At 46.9% G+C, this 21,292-nt stretch overlaps 1 protein-coding gene across 1 annotated transcript in view; it reads right to left on the bottom strand.

Moving 5' to 3' along the window:
* IntS2 (integrator complex subunit 2) overlaps nucleotides 1–20,465 on the bottom strand; it is a 59,359-nt gene extending 38,894 nt beyond the window's left edge. The window contains exons 1-11 of the mRNA XM_050188821.3: nucleotides 20,070–20,465; nucleotides 19,842–19,980; nucleotides 19,083–19,185; nucleotides 18,081–18,194; nucleotides 15,813–15,943; nucleotides 13,207–13,389; nucleotides 10,006–10,181; nucleotides 9,128–9,325; nucleotides 8,009–8,192; nucleotides 7,546–7,668; nucleotides 1,827–2,049 (exon numbers count right to left, since the gene is read on the bottom strand). Coding sequence (XP_050044778.1) covers nucleotides 1,827–2,049; nucleotides 7,546–7,668; nucleotides 8,009–8,192; nucleotides 9,128–9,325; nucleotides 10,006–10,181; nucleotides 13,207–13,389; nucleotides 15,813–15,943; nucleotides 18,081–18,194; nucleotides 19,083–19,185; nucleotides 19,842–19,980; nucleotides 20,070–20,374 — 1,879 coding nt within the window. The 5' untranslated portion in view covers nucleotides 20,375–20,465. The remainder of the gene's footprint in view (nucleotides 1–1,826; nucleotides 2,050–7,545; nucleotides 7,669–8,008; nucleotides 8,193–9,127; nucleotides 9,326–10,005; nucleotides 10,182–13,206; nucleotides 13,390–15,812; nucleotides 15,944–18,080; nucleotides 18,195–19,082; nucleotides 19,186–19,841; nucleotides 19,981–20,069) is intronic.
* Between the last annotated feature and the right edge of the window lie 827 nt (nucleotides 20,466–21,292).

The raw sequence follows: 21,292 nt of genomic DNA, 5'->3' as shown, positions 1-21,292 counted from the left end.
CATATGAAGCTACCGACACTACGCGCACTCTGCAAACATCGCAGATTGCTTTGAAGATGAGGCCCACGCGGGCGTGCACTTTGGCCACGTCGCAGATCGCTTTCAAGATGCGGCGCCCGCATGGCCGCGCCGTAAGCAGCAGCCGCCGAAGATCGTTCCTCCGTCCCTCCCTCGCGTCACCCCCCTGCCTCGCGCGCGACAAGAGAGGACGAGCTTCGCCCCACCTTCCCCTCTTGCGCACGCGAGCTTGAGCCGCGTTCGCTGGCTCACCCTCGCATGCTCGTACACAAAGAAGACGGCGCGCGGCGACGGTGTTATCGTCCTTGCCGCTTATCGAAAAGGCAAAGCTGCGCGGCGACGCCAGCGTGCTCCCGCGCACTAGAACTCTCCCCATCCACGATGATGCGCAGTTCGAATTATCGGTGGCGGTGCAGATTTCAGCGTGAATAAGCGGGATGTGTTACATATTGCTTTCAATACATTGTAGGACGGACCGCGGCGTCTACTTCGAATTATCCGAAATTTCGAATTAACGAGTAGTGAATTAACGAGCTTTTACTGTAATCGGTGTAAACGTGGCTACTATTGTTGCCGCTCGCGATTTGTTGCGTGCCCACGAGTGCAGACTAGAAGAATCGAAAAGCGCCTTTTTTGTTGTTGTTGTTGACCACAATTGTTATAAAGCCTACAAATAATGAAGCCAACGCAAGTTTGGTTGTAGCTTTTTTTTCATGGAAGTGTGGAAAGTGATGAAAGGAATGAAATGGGACATCTGGCACTACATGCATGGCTATCTTGCTGTGTTGCTGTTCTTGCTGTGTTGATGTTCAGTGCGTGCAGACCGCTTGGTATGTCTTGGAAGAGTCATTCGCGTAGCATTCGACAGCATTTGACAGATGGTAAGCGCGATCATCGTTAGCTAGGCTTGGCAAACAACATATCGCTGTGGCAAGTTCGGGGTAGAATCATTACACGGGAAAGGAAAGAAATCTAATTTTGAAGATAAAATTCAGGGGTGCGATCATTACGCAAGTGCGATATTATACGAGCAAATACGGTAATTCAGGTGTATGTTGCATTCAGACGCACTTTTATCTATTTATTTTAAGCCCACAAAAACTGGGTGCATTATATACGACATTATATGTATAAAATAATGTAAATCTGGCTTTTGTTGCCAAACCAACTACACAGGAGCTTTTACATTTTACTTTGTTTAGGAGTGATAAAATATTCCATAATCAATTCAATATTAGAAGTCCGTTTCTTTTTTAGCATGTTCACATTAAATTCAAAATTTTCACTACTGGAACACCCTTAGAATGTGGGCAGGTTGCGGGCTATTTGTAAAGCATACATGCTGATTTGAGATAGCAGCTGCACAACTAATGATGTTGCACTCAGTTTTGGTAGGCACCCTCAAGTCACACCACACTGAATGACATCCCCAGCCAGCAGTGCAACACTTCATGCAACACAGCAAGATAGCCATGCATGTAGTACCACTCTCAGGATAAATTCAAACACAACCAATTCGTAACTGCTCCAACACATTGTTCGGTTTCCAAGTTCACTTATATTCGTGAAAGTGCCTTAATGCCAACTCCAACACATACACTTGAGACTAAGACACATGCTTAGAAACTGGCTATCAATCGATCACACATTGCACTTGCGTGTAATTATGCATAACAGGTGTTCTGGTAAGTAATTTCCTGTTTGCATTTCAATCAACGCTGATGGATCATCCACACACATACACACACAAAACATACACATGTGCAATGGGTACGGCACATGCACGTACAACACACACACAAACACACCTGGCTTGCCACCATTGGGGCCTGTGCCATCCTGAAGAGAAGTGCCAAACATAGATGCAATCTCTTCCTGAGACAGCGGCTCATTGGTCATCTCCTGGGCAGAGCTCTTGCAGCTGGGCACAATGACCGAGTTGACATACACCTCGACCAAGGCCGGAAGGATTGGGTGCAGAGGGGCCGTACTGGCACAGATTTGCTTGAACACCCAGTCCTTGATGCGCACCTGCAGCCACAATAAAACAGCACATTGGCGTGCATTCGAATTCGCAGCAAGTCAGTCCGTCAGTCAAGAACTTTATTGAGGTCCTGAGGAGTTTTAAACCGTTGGAGATCCCACGCGGGCAGCTCCTCGGGCCGAAACCGTAGGCGACGCCCAAGTCGGGACGGGAACGTATAATTTTTTTTCCCTGATCAGCAATGAACTCAATGGCAAACCCTTTTCCTCATGCAGTCGACTCCCATTAATTCAACCTCTGTTAATTCGACGTTCCGCTTAATTCACACCTATTGGAAAGTCCTGGCAAGAAACAATACTTGTGATGGAAGGAAAACTCATTTAGTTTTAACACTAAAGCATGTTGCTTCGGTTAATTCAACTCCATGGTACCCCCTCATGTGCGAAGCAGTTACTGAAAGCCTGAAAACACAAGGAATTCAGCAGACGAGCTAACTGATTCCCTAGGTCACAGCAGTGACGGCAGCAACCTGCACAACAGTGATGATGACAACTTGCACTGTGGCCTGGACGACGTCTTTTTTGAGTATTTTGTCGGTGCTGACAATAGTGTTCAGGACATATTGGCAGAATTTGTCCGTAAGGTAATGAGACTGGGTCTGGTAAAAAGAATTTATTGAACCGATCAGTACATATTATTAAAATTCTCCAAAATAGTTTCCTTGGGCGTCACTACATCGCTGCCAATGTGGTTCCCATGAAGCAAAGGCTCCTTGCAAGTCAGCTGCCGTAACCTCATTCACAGACTCTGTGGCAGTCCATTATATGGCGGGAACATCGTCGAAGACAATGACCTTTCAGGCTTCTCTTGGGCTTTCTTCTTTCTTTGTTCTCTTGAACTTCACTGTGTCATAGCCCAAATGCGACTGCCATCCGGTGCGTTACTTAGCTTAGAACTCCCACCACAAATCCCACCTCAAGGGAACACGCTACTGGCGATTGCAGTGTCATGCAGCAGGCAGTCTCATCACTTCATGGATAAATCTTGTATTTATTGTATTACAGTACTGACAGTCTGTTGAAGACAACAGGCTACTTCAAGCAATAAAAAGATTTGAATCTGTGCATTTTGGTGTCATTTATCAATCCAACCTATTGGTTAATTAGACCAAGACTTGCTGTCTCACAAGAGTCCAATTAACAGGAATCGACTGTATATATTTGTGTTTGTCTGTCCCCCCGACACACAAATACATACAGTCGGCTCCTGTCAATTGTATATATGTATATATTTGTGTGTGCCATTGCTGAACGACCAAGCCAGTTTGCAAAATACTGCCTCGTGTAAGCAATGCTATGCACCACTCCGGGCAAGCCTTCTACGCAAACCTATACTAGGCTTTCCCTTTCAGCTTTTTCAATCACAGATTAGTGACTGATTGATTCATTTGGTCTAGCATCCCACAGCCTCACTGGATTTATGAGAGATGCTGCAATGGAAGGTCCTGGACTAATTTTGAAGACCTGGGGTTCTTAGTCCCAAAATATGTAAGTCCAAAAAATATAGATATGCAAATGCTTTTCACATTCTGGCCATATCAGAATGTGGCTGCCAAAACTAATACAGTAAAACCTCGTTAAACCGTACCCGCTTAAACAGTAGTTTCGTTTTAAAGGTAGTCAAGTCAAATCTCCGACTCAGCGGCCATTGAACATGTGTTTTGTATCCGCATAAACCGTACCAGCTTATTGCGTACGCATCGGTTAAAACGTAGCGTTTCAACTTTTCGTCATGCAAACACAGCGGTGCACTGTCTCTATCGGGCGGCCCGGCAGAACAACAAGCCTCAGAGATTGGAACAATGGCCTCCAAGCGCCCTGTGCGTTTGCACGTGAAGCCACATCAACATCAACATCATTTCGACACCGTGCCAGAGAGCGTTATGGCGTCGTGCAAGCGAGGACTCGCGTCATTCCGAAGCTCGGATAAAAAAAGACGCCGGGTGCTCAGCAAAGAAGAAAAATTAGACATCGTCCGTGCTATCGAATGTGACACGAAGAAGTCGGTGCTGGCACGCAACAGGGATCTGCTGTTGACTACAGTGTGTGGCATTTGGAATGCGAAGTTGCTCGAATGCGTTGCTCGGCAACGAGGTTCGACTTTTCGCCATCGTTGCCTGTGTTGTTGCCGAAGTGTCGACTAGCAACAGTGATGAGGACGACACGGAAAGCGACAACATGGGCGATTCAGGCCCGACAGTGGCCTAAGCTGCGCGTTACGTCAGCCTCATGAATGCAATCGTTGTGACGAGAACAGGGGCTCGATAACGTAACTCTATTCCAAATGAAAAGTGTTCCAAACTCCTGCACCCGGCAATGAAAAAGGTGCCCCCAGGACTTCTGCAGCACTACTGCGCACGTGCACGGAGAATGCGTAACGCCAACAAGGAATCTGCCATGTGAGTGTTTGCAAAGAAGAGGGGGCTGGCTGAAAAGCTGGCACGCAGCTTCAGTAAGTTTGAGGCGGCTGTCGTCGTCGTGCTAGGCCGCCGAGGCATCAAACGAAAATAACACTTTTGTCGCGCAAAGTGAATAAATACTGCATGTTTTTTTCGCTTTCATTGCACTTTCTCTGACTTCCATTTTCGACAGGTAAATGGACGATCTCATGCTATTCGGTTAAACAGTACTACCGTTTAGTACGTACTTTTTCCGGGCTTCGGCCAACTACAGTTTAACGAGGTTTCACTGTAAACGAAACCATGACCTTCTCCCCAGCAGTCGGAAGCCACTGAGTCACTGTAGTGTGTAGCTGCTCTGACTACACAGTCTACAGCATGCATGTTCTCTGAGCGCAGAATGCAAACTTGGAAATAGCCTGTGGGGATGCGCGACTCTCACGCGCCCCCCGATATCTTGTTTTCCCACATAGCTCCTGCAGTGCGGCTTCGCCGCGTGGCCTGGCGCCCGCGGCAGTCGGAGTGGTACAAGCGCACTGCGAGAGATGGCGCGAGTGTTGCGCTGCTGCGGGGTTACTTGGGTGCGGGTAGGACAAGTCGCTCTGCTCCCTCTTTGGTACGGGACAGCAAGCAGTGCGCCGATCCATGCTTCTGCAAGACCGTCTCACGTGGCCTCCTTTGAACGCGCCACCATTCGCGTGATTGTACACGCGAACGACCAGGCATTGGGATCCACGAGGAGACGTCAGCTCTGTTAGGTGGTCCTACCCCGCTCGGTGCAGCATGGGGCGAATATATTCGCTCGCTATCCGATCGTGGTGAGTCGGACTTCCTAGATTTGTCGCGCGCCCATGAAGATGTGATAGCAACTCGGCTAGCAGGCATTGATCTATGAAAGGTGCAATAAATGCCCTTGTGATTGTTTGCACTACTGTGTTGTCGTTCCTTTGTCCCATGAGCCCGGAGGACATCTCCCACATCTGGCTGCCCAACGTGGTACTCTTGGGGCATCGGACGATAGTTTTAACAGCTTTGCTTTGTTCGAGACCTTTGTTTGAACCGAAGCGTAGGCCTAGCGTGGATTTTGATCACTAGCGTCGGCGGCGGGCTTTCTTGAGAGAGGCGACGGTGGCTGTAGTGTTTGAACTTGTCAACATGCTAAGCCTTTTCGCGAGTGTTTCTTTTTTAATGACATTCGTTGGTACGAGAGCCACATAGTCTGCATCCTGGGAGAGCGAGGCTTGGCGCCCACGGAGCATTGCCAAGCCTGAAGCGAGTGAGTATGGAAGCCTCGTGGGTGATCCGAATTTCTCATGTAAATAGCTTCTCCTATCTCTTTGACTCTGATGAAGTCGCGGCTCTGGAAGCCAGGTGGCCGCGGGCCACGGGTGCCACTACGGGCTGAGTGGTATTGCGGCCTGGCACCGGGCGCTCCGACACCGTCTGAGACGGTGGGCGCCGTCAACTCGGATGCTGTGTGCACCGAGCGGGGTAGGACCACCTAACAGAGCTGACGTCTCCTCGCGGCTGCCTGTTTTGCGCCTATTCTGGGTGTTTTTTGGATGCCGGTTGTTGTCAGGGTAGCAACGCCTTAGGCCTAAGGCTTTACAGAGCTGCCTGTCGCACGTGGAGGGACACAACCTTGTGGACCGTGGCGTTGAGGTGTTGCACTTTGCTTTCCTCATTTTAGTTAGCCTCGCATCACTTGAAATTACTCGTTCGACTCAAGCAAGCGAGCTTCATTCATGTGAACTTAGCATCTGAGTAGCTGCCCGATCTTTTGCTAGCCAAGTCGAACATCGTACCACGTGGGCGATGCGCATGCAGAATTCCCCTCCCTTGCACTACTTTAGTGTTTGCCAGGTGTGTTGAGTGTACGCAGCGTGATTGGAGTCACCCCTGGTTTGCCATCACCTGCACATCGTCTGCGCTGCTGCCCCGTACTACGATCGAGCCACCGGGCAATGGTGATGCTGTGGCGAGTTCGGCACAGTGACTTCGGCGGCCGCCTGTATCCAGCTCGCAACCCTCGGCGGCGGAGAAAAGAGCCGGCGGTCACCGACAGCTACTGCGGCTCTCGCCAGCAAGGCGCGTCGGCGCAAGCGACGCTTGCTCGTTTAGACTACTGCGTCGCCGTTTCCGGAGTCCTGGCCTGGAATCGTGCCGTTGAGTCTGCAAAGCTGCTGCTGTGACCGGCGGACGCCAGCAGTGTACCCAAGGACAATGTCGGCTCGCATGCTATGGACAGCGTGTGGACATTTCCTCAGCGCGGCCACTGTTGCATGTACTATCTTGTTCGCGAAGCATGGGTTGATGTTAGACCGTGTCACATGTTTCGCCGGAATAAGAAGTGATTTAAGGTTGGGAGGATGTGGGGATGCGCAACTCCCACGCGTCCCCTGATATCTTGTTTTCCCGCATAGTTCCTGCAGTGCGGCGTCGCCGCGTGGCCTGGCGCCCGCGGCGGTCGGAGTGGTACAAGCGCAGTGCGAGAGATGGCGCGAGTGTTGCGCTGCTGCGGGGTTACTTGGGTGCGGATACGACAAGGCTCTTTGGTTCGGGACAGCAAGCAGTGCGGACGTGCCGTGCAGCGCGTGCGTCGATCCATGCTTCTGCGAGACCATCTCGGGTGGCCTCCTTCGAACGCGCCACCGTTCGCGTGACCATACACACAAACGACCAGGCGTTGGCATTCAGCATGGGGCGAACATATTCGCTCGCTATCCGGTCGCAGTGAGTAGGACTTCCTAGATTTGTCGCGCGCCCATCGGCATGTTTTGTGGATAGCAACTCGGCTAGCAGGCATTGATCTATGAAAGGTGCAATAAATGCCCTTGTGATTGTTTGCACTACTGTGTTGTCGTTCCTTTGTCCCAAGAGCACGGAGGAGAACCCCACAAGCCATGCTAGCATATACTTGCATTAATATTGATGCAATGGCACTAAAAGGACAAGGACACGAAGACACATGAAATGTACACCACCATATCTTTGGGCACAGCCAGTTGTGCCCTTTTACGCTCCCTAATGTACTCACCTAAAGGCATGACTCTGAAAATTAAACCACACAATGTGCTGTACTTGCCTTGTGCTTGGTGAACGCCCTGCTCTTGAGCAGCTGGTAGATGCAGTGGACAGGAAGGAAGCCAGCAGTGTTGGCATTCAGGTTCGGAGTCACGGCGACTTTGACTGCATGCGCTGTGACCACCTGAGCACGACATAACAGAAACACATCATCGGAAAGTAAGCAGCACACGATAATACTGAGCACAAGGCACTTACGGGTAACGTGGTTCTAGCAAAAAGTATAGCAAACTATACACAAGAAAATCCAGCAGTCCAGAACAAATCCATACTACAGGCACTGCAATATTTACAGCATCTTATCAGACTCTTAGGTATCTTCAAAGATTTTGTTCTCCTTTCTTTCCTACTTTCTTTTTATAGGTTATCCCTGTGATGACCTAATAAACTTGTGATATTAACCTGCATAAACCCTGCGACATCACTGTACCCATGCACCAATCTGGGCAGCTTGCATAACTCGCCTGGTCCGTGAAGAGCTCTTGGGTAAAGATAGTCTTCATCTTGGACAGGCTGTTAGGTCGAATGGGTATCTTCATGCCCAGTGTGGAGCACACCAGGTCGGCTATGGGCGTCAGCTGGTTGCTGTGGAAGTGGATCGCTATCAGCAGTAACATCTCTCCAAAGGAAGCACTCACACCACTCGTCCTGCAAGCAAAATAAATGAACAAAGGTCTCAAACCGGCTCTTCCAGTGATAACAGAGGAGGCACCCCAGTTGGCTTTCACTTATCTGATAGAGGTTAGACAAACGTACATAATTTATTTGAATTAGATCGAATGACTGCGGACAATAACGCTACAATCAATGCTTAAAAGAAAACGACAGCTGGCTTTCCCACAAAGCTGTTACCTGGAGGTTGTGCTTACTGCGTTTTGAAGTGTGAAACTGGAAGAAAAGAAGAGTAAAAATCTCTGGTTATATCTGAAATGTGGTTGCTAACTGAATGATGCTGATTATAATTATGCGCATATACAAAAGGCATGCAGTAAAACGCATTTAAAAATTATTTGATGGCATTCACTTTCCTGGAGCTCAGAAATATAAAAACACACATTACAGCGCTTGGACAAACCAAAATGCCAGCAAAAAACTTGTAGCTTGAGAACTGCCTGTACAGTCAAACCTCTATATAATCAAACCCAATTTTATGAAATTTTCAGTTTAACAAGTGCTTTCTATTTTCCAACCCACCATTCACAAATCTGTACGCACTGCAACCCTTGAAGCAACAAAGTGAACTCAACGTTTCACCTGCCTTAATAAAGTTTTGGGGAAAGACAAAGAAAATATTGGTATGTCAGATTTCAATTAAGGTGAATGACGCCACTGGCCTATTTAAGAGGGTTTGCTGCTCCCATAAACAAAAGGCGGGCTCAGTGGACTAGCCTACGATAAGTGCATGTGCAAATAAAAACTGCATTTCTTCTTGCTCTCGAATAAATATGCTCTTCGCATGAGTGTTTTAAGGGTTTCTGATTTGCAACAAAGTTCGCGGTTTAATGCAATAACTCTCAGGTTCCATCAAGTTAAGTAAGTTGAGGTTTCGCTGCGTAGCAATGACACAACAAGTGCAGACCAACCTGCCAAAGTAGCTTTCCTCCTTCATGAGCCAGCGTATCCACTGGGTGGCCTGGCGCTCGTGCTCCTGGCTGGAGACCAGGGACGGGCAGGCCAACAGCATGCACAGCCCAAGGGACACAAACCGGATACCCGCTGCGCTCGGGGGAGGGTGTGAAGTCAGCAGCTGCATGAGCACCACTATCTCATCCTCTGTGAACCTGCACCATGAGGCACGAATCAGTGTGACCACGTGCACCAAGGGTGATGTGGCTTGGCATCATATTATCGGACGAGTGCCGCGCACTCTCTCGAGATTATGTATAAAGAAATTCTTACTAGAATTTTTGTGGAACCATAGTGGACCACAACCAGAATTAAACGTGGTTACAACTGCCTCCAATATATAGCTGTAGTATACTAAGGTTGTCATCATCACCATCATCTCATTGCGAAGTAAGCAACAAAAGAGGTACTTTCAACCAACGCTGTTGGATTCTCTATTTTGCAAAAAGGAAAATTTAAGGTCGCCAACCATGTGAAAAATTATTATTTGATGTGAACAAGAAACTCAGGTGTTCCAGTATGTCAAATAATTTTTCTGTTGGTCAGTGACCCGAATTTTTCGTTTTTTGTGACATGTTACCTGACCAGACAAGCTTTCGTATGAGCCTTGGCTATGCATTCTCCATTTCCGGCACCTTACTGTACACCATAGGGTAATACGCACAGAGACAAAATTTTGGTTTGTTGATGACTTGGGGGGGACGAGGTCTCCACCAGTCAACTAAGCTAGGCACGTTGGAATTGAGAGTTTTTGAGAGGAGCTTCGGAGTTGGCCCTATTTGAGAACTCCACATCAAACTACAAAGCAAAAGCTGACAAAAAAGGCGCAACTGACTTGAGGGCAGCGATGCCCCTTAGGGCGCAGAAGAGGCGCAGAAGGGCATTGGCCTGCACCACCCGGCAGTCGGGCAGGTCGTGCTGCTCGAGGCTGGTTAGGAGCAGCCCCTGCAGCCGTGACAGCAGCTCCTCCCGCAGGGCCTGCAGGGTGCTGCCCTTGCCTGATTCTCCTTTCTGAAAAATTTGTGCAGAAATCATCAATAATGACTGTCAATGTAAGCAAATAATTGAACTCTTGAAAAAAGGTATTTGCATTATTAAAGGGTTGGTATGCTTGAAGGCATATACATATTTGCTGCGATGATGGTATTTATGTAACGTATTTTTCTATGCATAATTCCATAGAGAACAGAGCCATTAACCCTTTCACTGTCGGACCTTTCTGGCCGTGACGCACCCCCAGTGTCAGCTTGGTTTCAGGGAACGAGCATAACAGGGAATGAACATAGCAATTTATTTTTGATTATGCTTGGTATACAAATAACATAGTCAATGCAATATGCACATTTCAGTGTTCTGCAGCTGTTGTTAGTAAACATCATCATCATCATCAGCCTGACTATAAAATCTGTTCAACACCTGAATCTGACAATGCGCAACCCTCTTCCTCGCATGAGACTCTGTCCGAATCCGAATCCGAGCTCGGCTCGTATTCTGAATTGGAATTGAGCCACCGCTCCAATGAGCAGACGAAGGTCCCGCGCGCTCAGCCATCCGAAAGTAACCGTGCGCAGGGAGGATGCGCTTTCAGTCGTCCGCACCACGGAGAGAAATGGAACGTTGCGTGATCAAGAAGACAGAGGCAGATGGAAAAAGGCTAAAACAAAGTTCGAAGGGCTTTACGTTTACTGCTGCAAGTCGGAAGCAAGGGGGCGGCGAGAGAGCGAAAGCAGCAATCGAGTCGCTCTTTTCGGAGAGGCAACGGCACGTGCCCCTGAACTTGACACGCCGTAGCAGACACACCAACAGAAGAAAAATAAAAACCTTCAAACCAGCGGAGATGGCAGAACACCACTTGAACCCATAACCACACGTGCGCGACGCATGATCCAGCGAACGCGGAGCCACCGCGCCACTCAGCAAAGAGAGAGGGGCGAGTGGCAGTCGCACCGTACTCTTCAATACATGGATTAACACAGGTCGGGGCGAAATTACGAATTTGTAGAAAGAGTCAACAGTTGGCGTGGCCAGTCCAGGAGAGCCAGCTTTGCGCTCAGGCGCGAAATTTTGAACGCACGATAGAGAATGTACCGGTACGTCAGTGACACTGTGGGGGGGAAGCGCGAAGACGTACCAGTACGTCCGTGACAGCGAAAGGGTTAAACAGCACATCTGTACGGTAGTATAGCTGGATAGCACGTGCACCTTAAAGAGCGTTAGGCAACAAACGCGCCACGCAACTTGGTTGCGCAAGCACACGCACTATTAGCGTCGGCTCCTTTGTATCAGCGGTGAAATTCGAACGTCCAAGCACCAACCACTGATGACGAAAGACAGGTGAAAGAGCCAAAGAAAGCTACTCATTTTAAAAACAGAAAGCATCACTGTAATATTACACAGCAGTCAAAAATTTGTGCAACTCTCTCATCAGACCTACAGCACTCTGTCAACACGTTCATCAAACACAAGTAAGCTGAATGATTGCTGAGAAACAGAAGGCAGAGACTGTATTTCGCCTCGATCCATGTTTACCTATCATTCTTTCCTCCCTTGAGCATTGCCTTGGACGTTACTTTGATGTCACCACACTGCCATTATTGCAGGGACCGGTCACTCGAAAAGACACTGTTATCATTCATCACATTGAGTGGCCAATTATGGCAACAAAAGCAGTGCAGCTTCGTCTAAGGCAACGACACGTGCACAAAGCACAGCAGAGAGTTAGTGTCAGCTGCATTGCTGTGTTGCAGCAGTGAGGCGGCACTGGTGCAGCACTGGCATGGCCGCCGACTCGGCATTCGGATAAGTTACTAGTGGCCCCGAGCACCACCAGATTTCAGCCTAATCAGTGCAAAACGGCCAGTAAATATTTATTATATCCATTCTGTAGAGACTTCGCTAAAGTGAGATTTTAAATGCATGTGCTTCTGCCAGAGTTTCAAGGGAAATCACGATTACTTCGTCATAACCATTAGTTTTCTTTACAACCAGTTTCATTTGAATGAGAGATGACTGCATTACCACGTCATACATCACTGACCAGGTCATGATCACAGTATGAGATATATTTCTTTAGGTGTGGAAACAGCGTACCAAATCTGCACATGTGGAAAACAGATGTGCAGTCAAGGTGTGGTCAATCCACTCAGCAGCACAGCAAGGGTAAGATTTGTACAAACCTTGGTTCGATGTACCGCTGAGCGTTACGCGCATGCGCCCTGGCATTTCCGCTGAGTGGCTGTGTGCAGTTTGTTAGAAAACGATGCTATAACTGTGCTATAACTGTATGATGCTATAACTGTGCATATTTCCCCAAGGTAAGCAGTTCAGCCTCTCAGGCAACAAAACTATGATCAGAGAGTCATCTTGCAGCAACATTTTGCAAAAAACCAGGGGACACTATCAGCCCTTTCTACAAGGCGGTCCCTGTCCACACCCAAAGAGGTTGCCTTACACCGTGATCCTGTTGCCTTTGATGTGGGATCAATCCCATGAAGCATGTTGGTTAGCTGGGTAGCCTCTATAAAATGGGTCCCGTGGTTTGTTGAAAGGTGCCCTTAATTTGCCTTTATTGTCTAGTGTGCAGAGAGCTATGGACGGGCCTCGCTGAGTTGCCAGGAGGACTAGAGAATAACGTTGAAGTGCTGCCACATATTTCAGTGCTGTGCTAGCACAAATTCAAGTACTCAGAAATTTTAGAGACTGTTTGCTTTCTTACAAGGGCATTTTTTGAAAAAGTAAGGTTTTCAGACATTGCATACAGCACATTTAGAGAATGTTTGATTCAAAATTGCTAAAGAAAGCAAGTAAGAAAGCATTGAGGAAGGTTTTGAATGAGAGCACAGAGAGAAGTCTCTCTAGCCTTAGTAGAATTGTTTACTGCATGTGAAACAGAGTATAAGTGCAACAAAAACAAAACACCATGCAGCCGCCACTGTCAGTCACCTTTCTTGCAGGCTGCCACAATAAATTCACGTGTTCTTCCTTTTTTTTCCCTCAGGCAAGAAAGAAAAGAAAACCTCTTGCTTTTTTTACTCACTTTCTGGCAACTTCGCACATACTGGGCAAACCAGGTGCGAACTTTGTCGTCGCTGCCCAGCAACAGGCCGCTCACGAAAGCCACCAATTCTCCAGCTGAAGTGAACTCGTCATTCTGCTCTGTGCTGCGGCAGTGGTCCAGGCTCAGCAGGACAGCCAGGCCGGGCATTCGGCACAACTCCACCTGCGAGGGCCCAACCACACAGAGCACGAAGGTTGGGTCATTCACAGGATATCTTCTGGAATGCTTTGAACAAGCAGTGCCAGAAATAGGTATACCATTAAAAACCACACCTTCCCATTTTGACCCTGTAATACACAAACACGGTTCTATATCAAGAAAATTAGAGCAGCTTGTTTACTCTATTTCTGGTCACGGAGAACGCATTTGCACACACACACACAAACAAGAAAGAGAGAGAGGGAGAGAAAAGCAATGAAATGTTATTTAAGTTAAAGCTCAATTAGTATATTAATAACGACTAATTAGTTTGCCAAACTGTCCCAACTGAAAACTCGTTCCACACATTAAAGATACAACTAGAGGCTACATGTTAAGTTTCCCATGCTTAAATAAAAATTTGGGAAATCAAACATAGGGTATTATAAATTAAACGCTGGGCGTCACAGGGTTAATCCACAGCCCAATAAAAGCCATAGCTGCAGCACCCTTTCAAACAAATGTGCAAGAGGAGTTTCAAAAAGGGTAATACTACACTGCACTAGCCTAATATAATGCGCATGTCTCTTTTGAGCCAATTTAAAGAGATGTGTGCTAGGGAAAATTTGCAGTTCTGTCCCAAGTGCAAAGCTGTGGCCGTGACAGCCAGCAAACTGTTGGACGCAGCTACACTTGGTGCTATACTTTTGTCGAGGAAAAGCCTTATTTAGCGCACAATTCACACAGAAGCAAGAAGGCAACAGAACAGGTGCTTCCCTCAAACTTTTGTATCTAGTATTTTATTTGTTTGTAATGATGTTGACGTGATGATAGTTACCAAGGGGCTTCCACGGCCTACGGTAACAACACAAAACAGCAATCTACGACCTTCCCATTTAACCTCATTTAACAGATATAATGATGATATCCGACAACAACGGCAAACAGCAATGACCTGCGGTGACGCTACAAATATGGCTGAAATGTCCTTGACACAACTTTGAAGAAAAAGTAAGATAGCACTTCGGAGGTACTATCAGCGTCAAATGAAACGTGAACAGCGGACCGCTTGGCCCAAGCATAAGCGAAGGTATAGTGCGCGCCGTCCAGTCATCACCGTTGACAGGCACGCACATCCGGTTTGGCCGCACCGCGCGATGTTTCCGCTTCTGTTCTGGTTCTTACATTTGAAAGGGAGAAAATAAACATGAGAGAGAAGCTAAAATACTGCAGTTTGCGGCGAGTATTGTCGCGCAGTTCGCCGAAACCTTAAGTGCTATCGGCGCGAAATGCGGTGTGCACAGTAAAGTTTGCATCGTCATTATAGATTCGCTCATGCGGTTTGCCGCTTGTGCGCCACATTCATTCTTTCGATCAAGAAGTTCGCACAGCGCGCTATCACTGGCAGCCGCGACGGTGGCCGGCGGGGGCGTGCCGAGCACGTTTAGCCGTTTGACTCCCAAACCGAATGTGCGCGCTTGTCAATGGTGATGACTGGACGGTGCGCACTGCACCTTCCCTTATGCTTGGGCCACGCGCTCTGCTGTTCACGTTTCATTTGACGCTGATAGTACGTAAGAATGTACCATTGCGCATAACTGTCAGGTCGACCAACAAAGCCAGCAAAATATTGGAGTACGTAAAAAATGTAGTTTCCGATAGCACCGATACAGAGTAGCCTCCATGCAAAATTTTATGTTTGAAATAGGAGTTGCTGAATAACAAAGAGCTCAAAGAAGTACATGTTTATGACACCAAAAACGGAAAAAAAAAATAGCGCCCCCATTAGCGCTCACCATCCAGTGAGGCACGACTCAGTGTGTCGAGAACCACCACGGCTCCTTGGTGTGACCTCTTCAGATTAGGCGGTGCCAGCAGCACACTGAAAATCACAGAGGCAATGTGCTGGGATTTCCACTATGTACGCTAAACACCAGGTACAAGCGTCGTCCGAGTTCTATTTAAAGGCTGTTAATAAGGATACTGTACAATTACAAGCCCTGCATCTATTGCCTCAATAGCTTACACTACTTCTTTAGCCCCCAAACCAATTCTGAAGGAACACATGAAATTTCCCAAATTATTGCATGTTGTCATAATTTTTTCTACGTCCCCTTCATTTCCGATTCTGAAGACATAATACTTGATTCTTGATTACTTCCTTTTTCCAGACTTCTACAGCGCTCTCGTGTTGAAAATTGAAACCAAATCCAATAACCGACCGTAACTCCTTTTTGGCAGTGGGAGCAACACAACATCAGGCTGCAAAAGCGTGACCAGTACTTGGCAATACTGGTACAACCTTCCATGACGAGTACAGCTTGGAAGTGAGGGTTAAAGGGTTAATAACCAATTCAGGCAAAGAAAAAAAGTTTGTCGCAGCTGGCCTTTATTCAGACCTAACATTCAACACGCACGAAACAGGAGGATCTCGACGGGGCACTTACCGCTTTGGCTCGCACTACCAGTGATTGCGCTGGGTTCATCCGGCACAGCAGATGCAGCGCCTGCATGCGCACACAGCCGCCCGCTGTGTCCTCATCCTGCTTGTCCCCATTGGAGATCAGGGCAAGGCATACTACAAGGAAAATGAGGGAGCACACTCATTTCCTACACCTCCTGTGCTAAAGAATACTGGGGTATTGGTAATTTCAATAAGTCACATCAGTGGCGCACTAATCAGAAAAGTTTGTTCTACTCTCGTTTATTCCCTGTTCGAACAGCTAACGGGCAACTTTAGATTTACTGACACAAGGATTAACAATAATTTGCAATGTTTGCAATGTGTTTCTCGCACAGGCACGTGGATCCTGCATCAAACAGCGCAAGTGAGGGTTTAGATACAGTTCGTCCACAAATTAAATATAAAGACTAGTGTGTGCACTCTCTGTATGTCCCCTCAAAATAAATGACTTACACTGGCAGTTCTGTGCTTGTTAGTAACATAATTAATTGAGAAGCTTAACGTCCCGAAACTGCGCAGTTGGTCATGAAGGACGCTGCAGCGGAGCACTCAGGATTAATTCTGACCAGGTAGTGCTCTTGTCAAACGTGTCACCACAGGCACAGAAGTGCGGGCACTGACACCTTGTGATTCTGCATCTGAACGGCGTCTGGAGAACTATTATCGCTGTGAAACAAAATGCTAAAGAAATGGTTTTAGGCGCAAAAAATAAGACACGGGCAAAAGAACAAGAGACACAGACAGGTGCCAGCCCGTGTCTGTCATTCTGCTGTCCGTGTCTTACTTTTGCACCTAAAACCATTTCTAAAAGCCATGTATGTACCAACTAGCCCAACAGCAGACGCTACTAAAATATGTTGAAGGTTAACCTGTTTGTTGGCATAATAGTTTCAGTAGCAATGTAACCTTCTTAAAGGATGGATTTTGTTTTTCTACAAGTGATGTCACACAAGAATGTGTTGAATCTGGTGTGCATGAACACACTGTATAAGGTTGGCTGCAAGTGCTCCTGCTTCTCGAATGTGCACGTCATAATACCAGCGGTGTCGTGAGGAACAACTAACCAGTCAGGCCACCACACAGTCAGCCCACCACAGTGGGCTGACTGGTTAGTTGTTTCGGTTCTAATGCTGTGTTTAAAGCTTATTTAAGGTACTTTGCGCACTTCTACACAACTATATCTTGTGTAGAAAGGGAGATAGTATATAGAACTGCTCCATGACATGGCCAAAAAAATTCTTTAGTTAATCTTTGAAGGGCCCCTAAGCAGAGCCCACAAAAAATTTTTCTTGACTCTAAACACGTTATAACAAAGTTGCAAAACATGAAAATACCTTTGTTATATCCAATATTTGTTATAAGCATATATATTCATGACATGCTGATAAAGGAATGAAACATTTTAGATTTCCTTCATTATATCTGATAATTCGTTTCATCCTTGTTCGTTATATCAAGATACGACTGTACAAACTGGTAGTTTTAGAGCACCACCTCCAGGGAATACTTCACTGCAAGTATTCTTTGAAAGGATATAGTAACAGCAGAGATAGAAGCAAATTAAGAGTACAGGGGTAGCCTATTTTTCTCGGTGGTGTAAGAGGGTGGGTTATCCTTCCCGCAGCAGAGCAGGAGCTCTACACCACTGCCTCAACCAGCGAGTGCAAGCAACATTGCGCCCCCACCCCCACCCCCCACTCCTGCCCGTCAACCTTCTCCCATATTAGAGCCAAGTGTTCACAATATGTTTAAATCACAAGCGCTGCCTCCTTTTCTTTCCTTTTTTTTTATTTGCAATAGGAATTACACAAACAATCACAGTTTATTCGCACTGTCATGCAGTACTGGTATCGACAGTGCATGCACACCCTGCGCATAGAGGGTTAGGAGGCCTCCAGAGATGTGCAGTTGGCTGCAAGAACGATAAAACCAAGTGGACGCAAAGTCACGTTCCACTCAATCCGCTCTGCCATAGCCAGGGCAACGTTCTGCTGCTCTGGCTGCTGCTGCTGCTGTTGGCATGAGCACTGTCCACACACACACTAGCGTTCTCGCTGAGCAGCTGTGAGCGTACCGCATGATGGTGCTTAACACTGGTCTAAGTGGAATACACAGTAAACGTCAAGCTAAAACAATCTAATCTTTCTTTTTTTTTTTAATGGGCACAGGCAAACGGCCACGGCAAAGTGCATTGTTGAGATATCTCAACAATGCAGTAGCTGAATGCATGCGTATGAGAGATACTGCTCACCCTCAGAAAAGCTGTCCGGAGCATTGGCAATGAGTCGACAGAGGAGGTCTGGCCCATTCCTGAGGTGAATTAGCGTCTCTGCAATGTCCTGAATATGCAGGATCCCCGGGAGCTCTGAAAGAAATTGATTTTTTTTTTGTTAATGGTGCTACAAAGAAATATGCAGTCACGACATGTGAACGCAGCCTTGCTGAAAGAAATGGCACAGGCCAGGGGAGGTTGAAACAACGCAAGCGCTTTGCTTCGTTGAGTGGATACTAATAAGCAACACTGTGTTTGTTTATTACGCAAAGTATTCTTCTTTGAATTGATTTGCATTGATTTGGCAAGAAAAGGTTGGTTACCAGAAGAGGAAATGTAAGGCAAAGTTTTTTCTTTTTGACTTTTCTTCTCGCATCACAGTGCTGGTACATTAGATATCACATCAAAAATTTGGAAGTACTTTCACATGCCTAGGTCGGTTGTTCAGACAAAGTAATAAAATAATTACAAGGTTGGACGTTTCATTCCCTTAGAATGCGATGTAATTCTTTTTTACCTATGAACACACCGACTAAAGTCCTGAGAAGACACTGTCCGAACCTTGTGATATTACAAGGAAGTAGCATGGAGGGCACTTCACGAGTCTCTCATTGTTGTCTTTCCTATCTTACCAAGACTCTGCTCACAGCAAGACTGATGCCCCTAGTATTCTAAAGTCTAATTTGCAAGCAAATATTGCCTAAAACATCAGCATTACTTCAGAATGCTGCTCTTAAAACATGCTGTTACCACGCCTCTGCACACTATGCCTGCTCAGCATGCTTGCCAAGTAGTCAAACCTCAATATAGCAAGCATGGATGCAACAAATCATTAGACATACTGAAGCAAATCTGAAATGCTTCTCGTCAATATCGGAATGTGAGGATATGTGCTTATACCAAAGAGTGGATGTAATGAAGGTGTTTGTGCTGCTTTGTCATAACCACATTTGACTACACGTCGCACATCAGAGCACTTACCTGCATGAGCAATGCACATGACATCTGCAACTTCATCCAGATAGACATCATTGTCAAACAGGTCCGACGACTTCGTGCCCATTTCAGTTCGGCTATCCTTGACCTAGTAATGTGAGCATTGAAGTTAGTAGATGGCACTGTAGGTTTTGAAGTGTAGTACAATTTATTTCAGTTCATGCAATACTCAGAGGTACCCGTGCATTTTAAACGCTCCTCCTGACTAGAGATTAGGACAATTCAAACCAAATCTGCATGATCTACAGGGGTTGAATTAACGGATGTCGACTGTATATGGCTAACGAACGAGCACGGTGGCTTTTAAATACAATGCATATGTGACGTAGACTAACAATAAAATTTTCCTAGTTATGTGGAGAAGTAAACCTACTGCCTTCTTTTTTTCCTTCATGCACCATGGAAGACTGGATAAATACAAGATGATGTCAGTCAAATTAGTCACCAGTTATCTGGTCAATACTGTGTATCTATGCAAAACATTAGACAACCATCTCACACAGGCAAAAATAGGTACAAATAATATCCGAGTCAGACAAGGGGTCTTAATGGCTAACGTGCGTTGTAGTCGATAAAATTGTCAAGGCCCATCAGCTCTGTCGCAGACGAATCCAGACGTCAAATGTCTGAGTTGCTCCCAAGGCCACTACGTTCAGTTGCGGCCGTTTTTCAATTTGAATGAACAGGCTCGACAAGTCGACGGCGGCAGGGTTGAGTGACCAATGAGCGGGCAACACTTCTCACTTGAGCAATGAAAGCCAAAAGTTCGCTGAGCACCAGTCGCAACTTCCTGGCAGCGTCACTCCTTTCGAATTCGAGTGCCAAGGAATTTTGGAGCGACGATACCAATATGCTGTCCCCGGAGTGGGGTCCAAGTTTCAATCTGGAAAAAAAAAAAGAAGGGTGGGAGGGGAATTGTATTACACGACCCTGAACTCAAACGAGAAGCAGAGAGGACGCGCGTAGTTTTACCGAAGCTGTTGTTCCTTCTTCACATCGAGCTCGAGCGCGTGGAAATCGATAGACAACAGGGCCACCAGTGAATTGACGAGCTCTATGCCGGAAAGTATCTTCAGCACAGTTTTCTTCTTCTGTCCCCAATCTTTTCGCTGGTCTAGAGGGGAACACAACGCCATGCGAACGAGACATGGAAGTAGAGGCCGCAGCTCCCATTCTGGCAGAGCAGCCAAGCTATCAACGTCAACGTTTTGTATCGCGTCGTACGCTCTAGGCGTGACTGGAACTTTAAAGCTGGAGGCAAAGTCTTCTCTAGCCATTGTCAAAAGTCGAACACGAATTCTGTAGTTGAATACACACTTTAGCACGTCCGCCCGGCATCAGACATCATAATCGATTGATGATCATTGCACTGAGGCTGACTGAAACAACGAAAGCATTTCAGTGAAGCATGCAGTGAAGCCACGACGCCCCTTGAAGCTCTTGCTTATTGTTTACAAACTTGATCAATCTTACGATCTAATGTTGTTTCAGTTGTTTACTTGCTTCGCTTCTCCGTTCTACATCAGCAATGGCACTTCGATTCAAAAAAGGCCTATGGCTCTATGGGACCTTGCGTCCCGTAGCTCGCAGGACCTTTCATTAAAGTTATTCAATCCAATCCAAAAAAACGGCACCACAAACGAAAAGGCGCAGGTGGTGCCAGTTTCGGTATGCCGGGCTGCACCCACTGACTGCAGGGTTCAAGGGCGTACTGCACCGCGGCGGTGCCTTGCCTTGCACCCCGTTCAATCGAGCACGGAGGTGCAGGGTGCACCGCTGTGCCTCGGGGAACCTAGGTGCAGAAGGCGCAGAGAAACTTGGCTGAATCGAATAAGCTAAAAGAAACTCGCCCAGTTTCCATCTTGCACATCACGGTTTACGTTATTTGTTGCGTGCACGATGTGGAAACAAAACATTAAGTAATGAAATGCGCTCAGTAAGGATAAATTAATAAGTGTATGTGTTTTTCTTGCATACACCACGTTCGTCCATTAAATGTGAGCTGCATGTGGATGCCCACGCATCTCGGTCTTTGTTTCAGTGCACCTACATACCAACAGCAGCAGCGCGTATCCTCACCCAGTTTCGCAACGTTGCATTACGTAACTTTTGTTCACTGCGACAGAGACAATGCCACACCGTCAAATTAGCTGACCTGCCTCTACAGATCGCTAATTCTCTCTGGACCAGCAATT

The sequence above is a fragment of the Dermacentor andersoni genome, chromosome 3, assembly GCF_023375885.2.
Source record: "Dermacentor andersoni chromosome 3, qqDerAnde1_hic_scaffold, whole genome shotgun sequence".
Lineage (NCBI taxonomy): Eukaryota > Metazoa > Arthropoda > Arachnida > Ixodida > Ixodidae > Dermacentor > Dermacentor andersoni.
The sequence above is the reverse complement of the archived record's forward strand: the minus strand, read 5'-3'. Positions and strand labels throughout refer to the sequence as shown.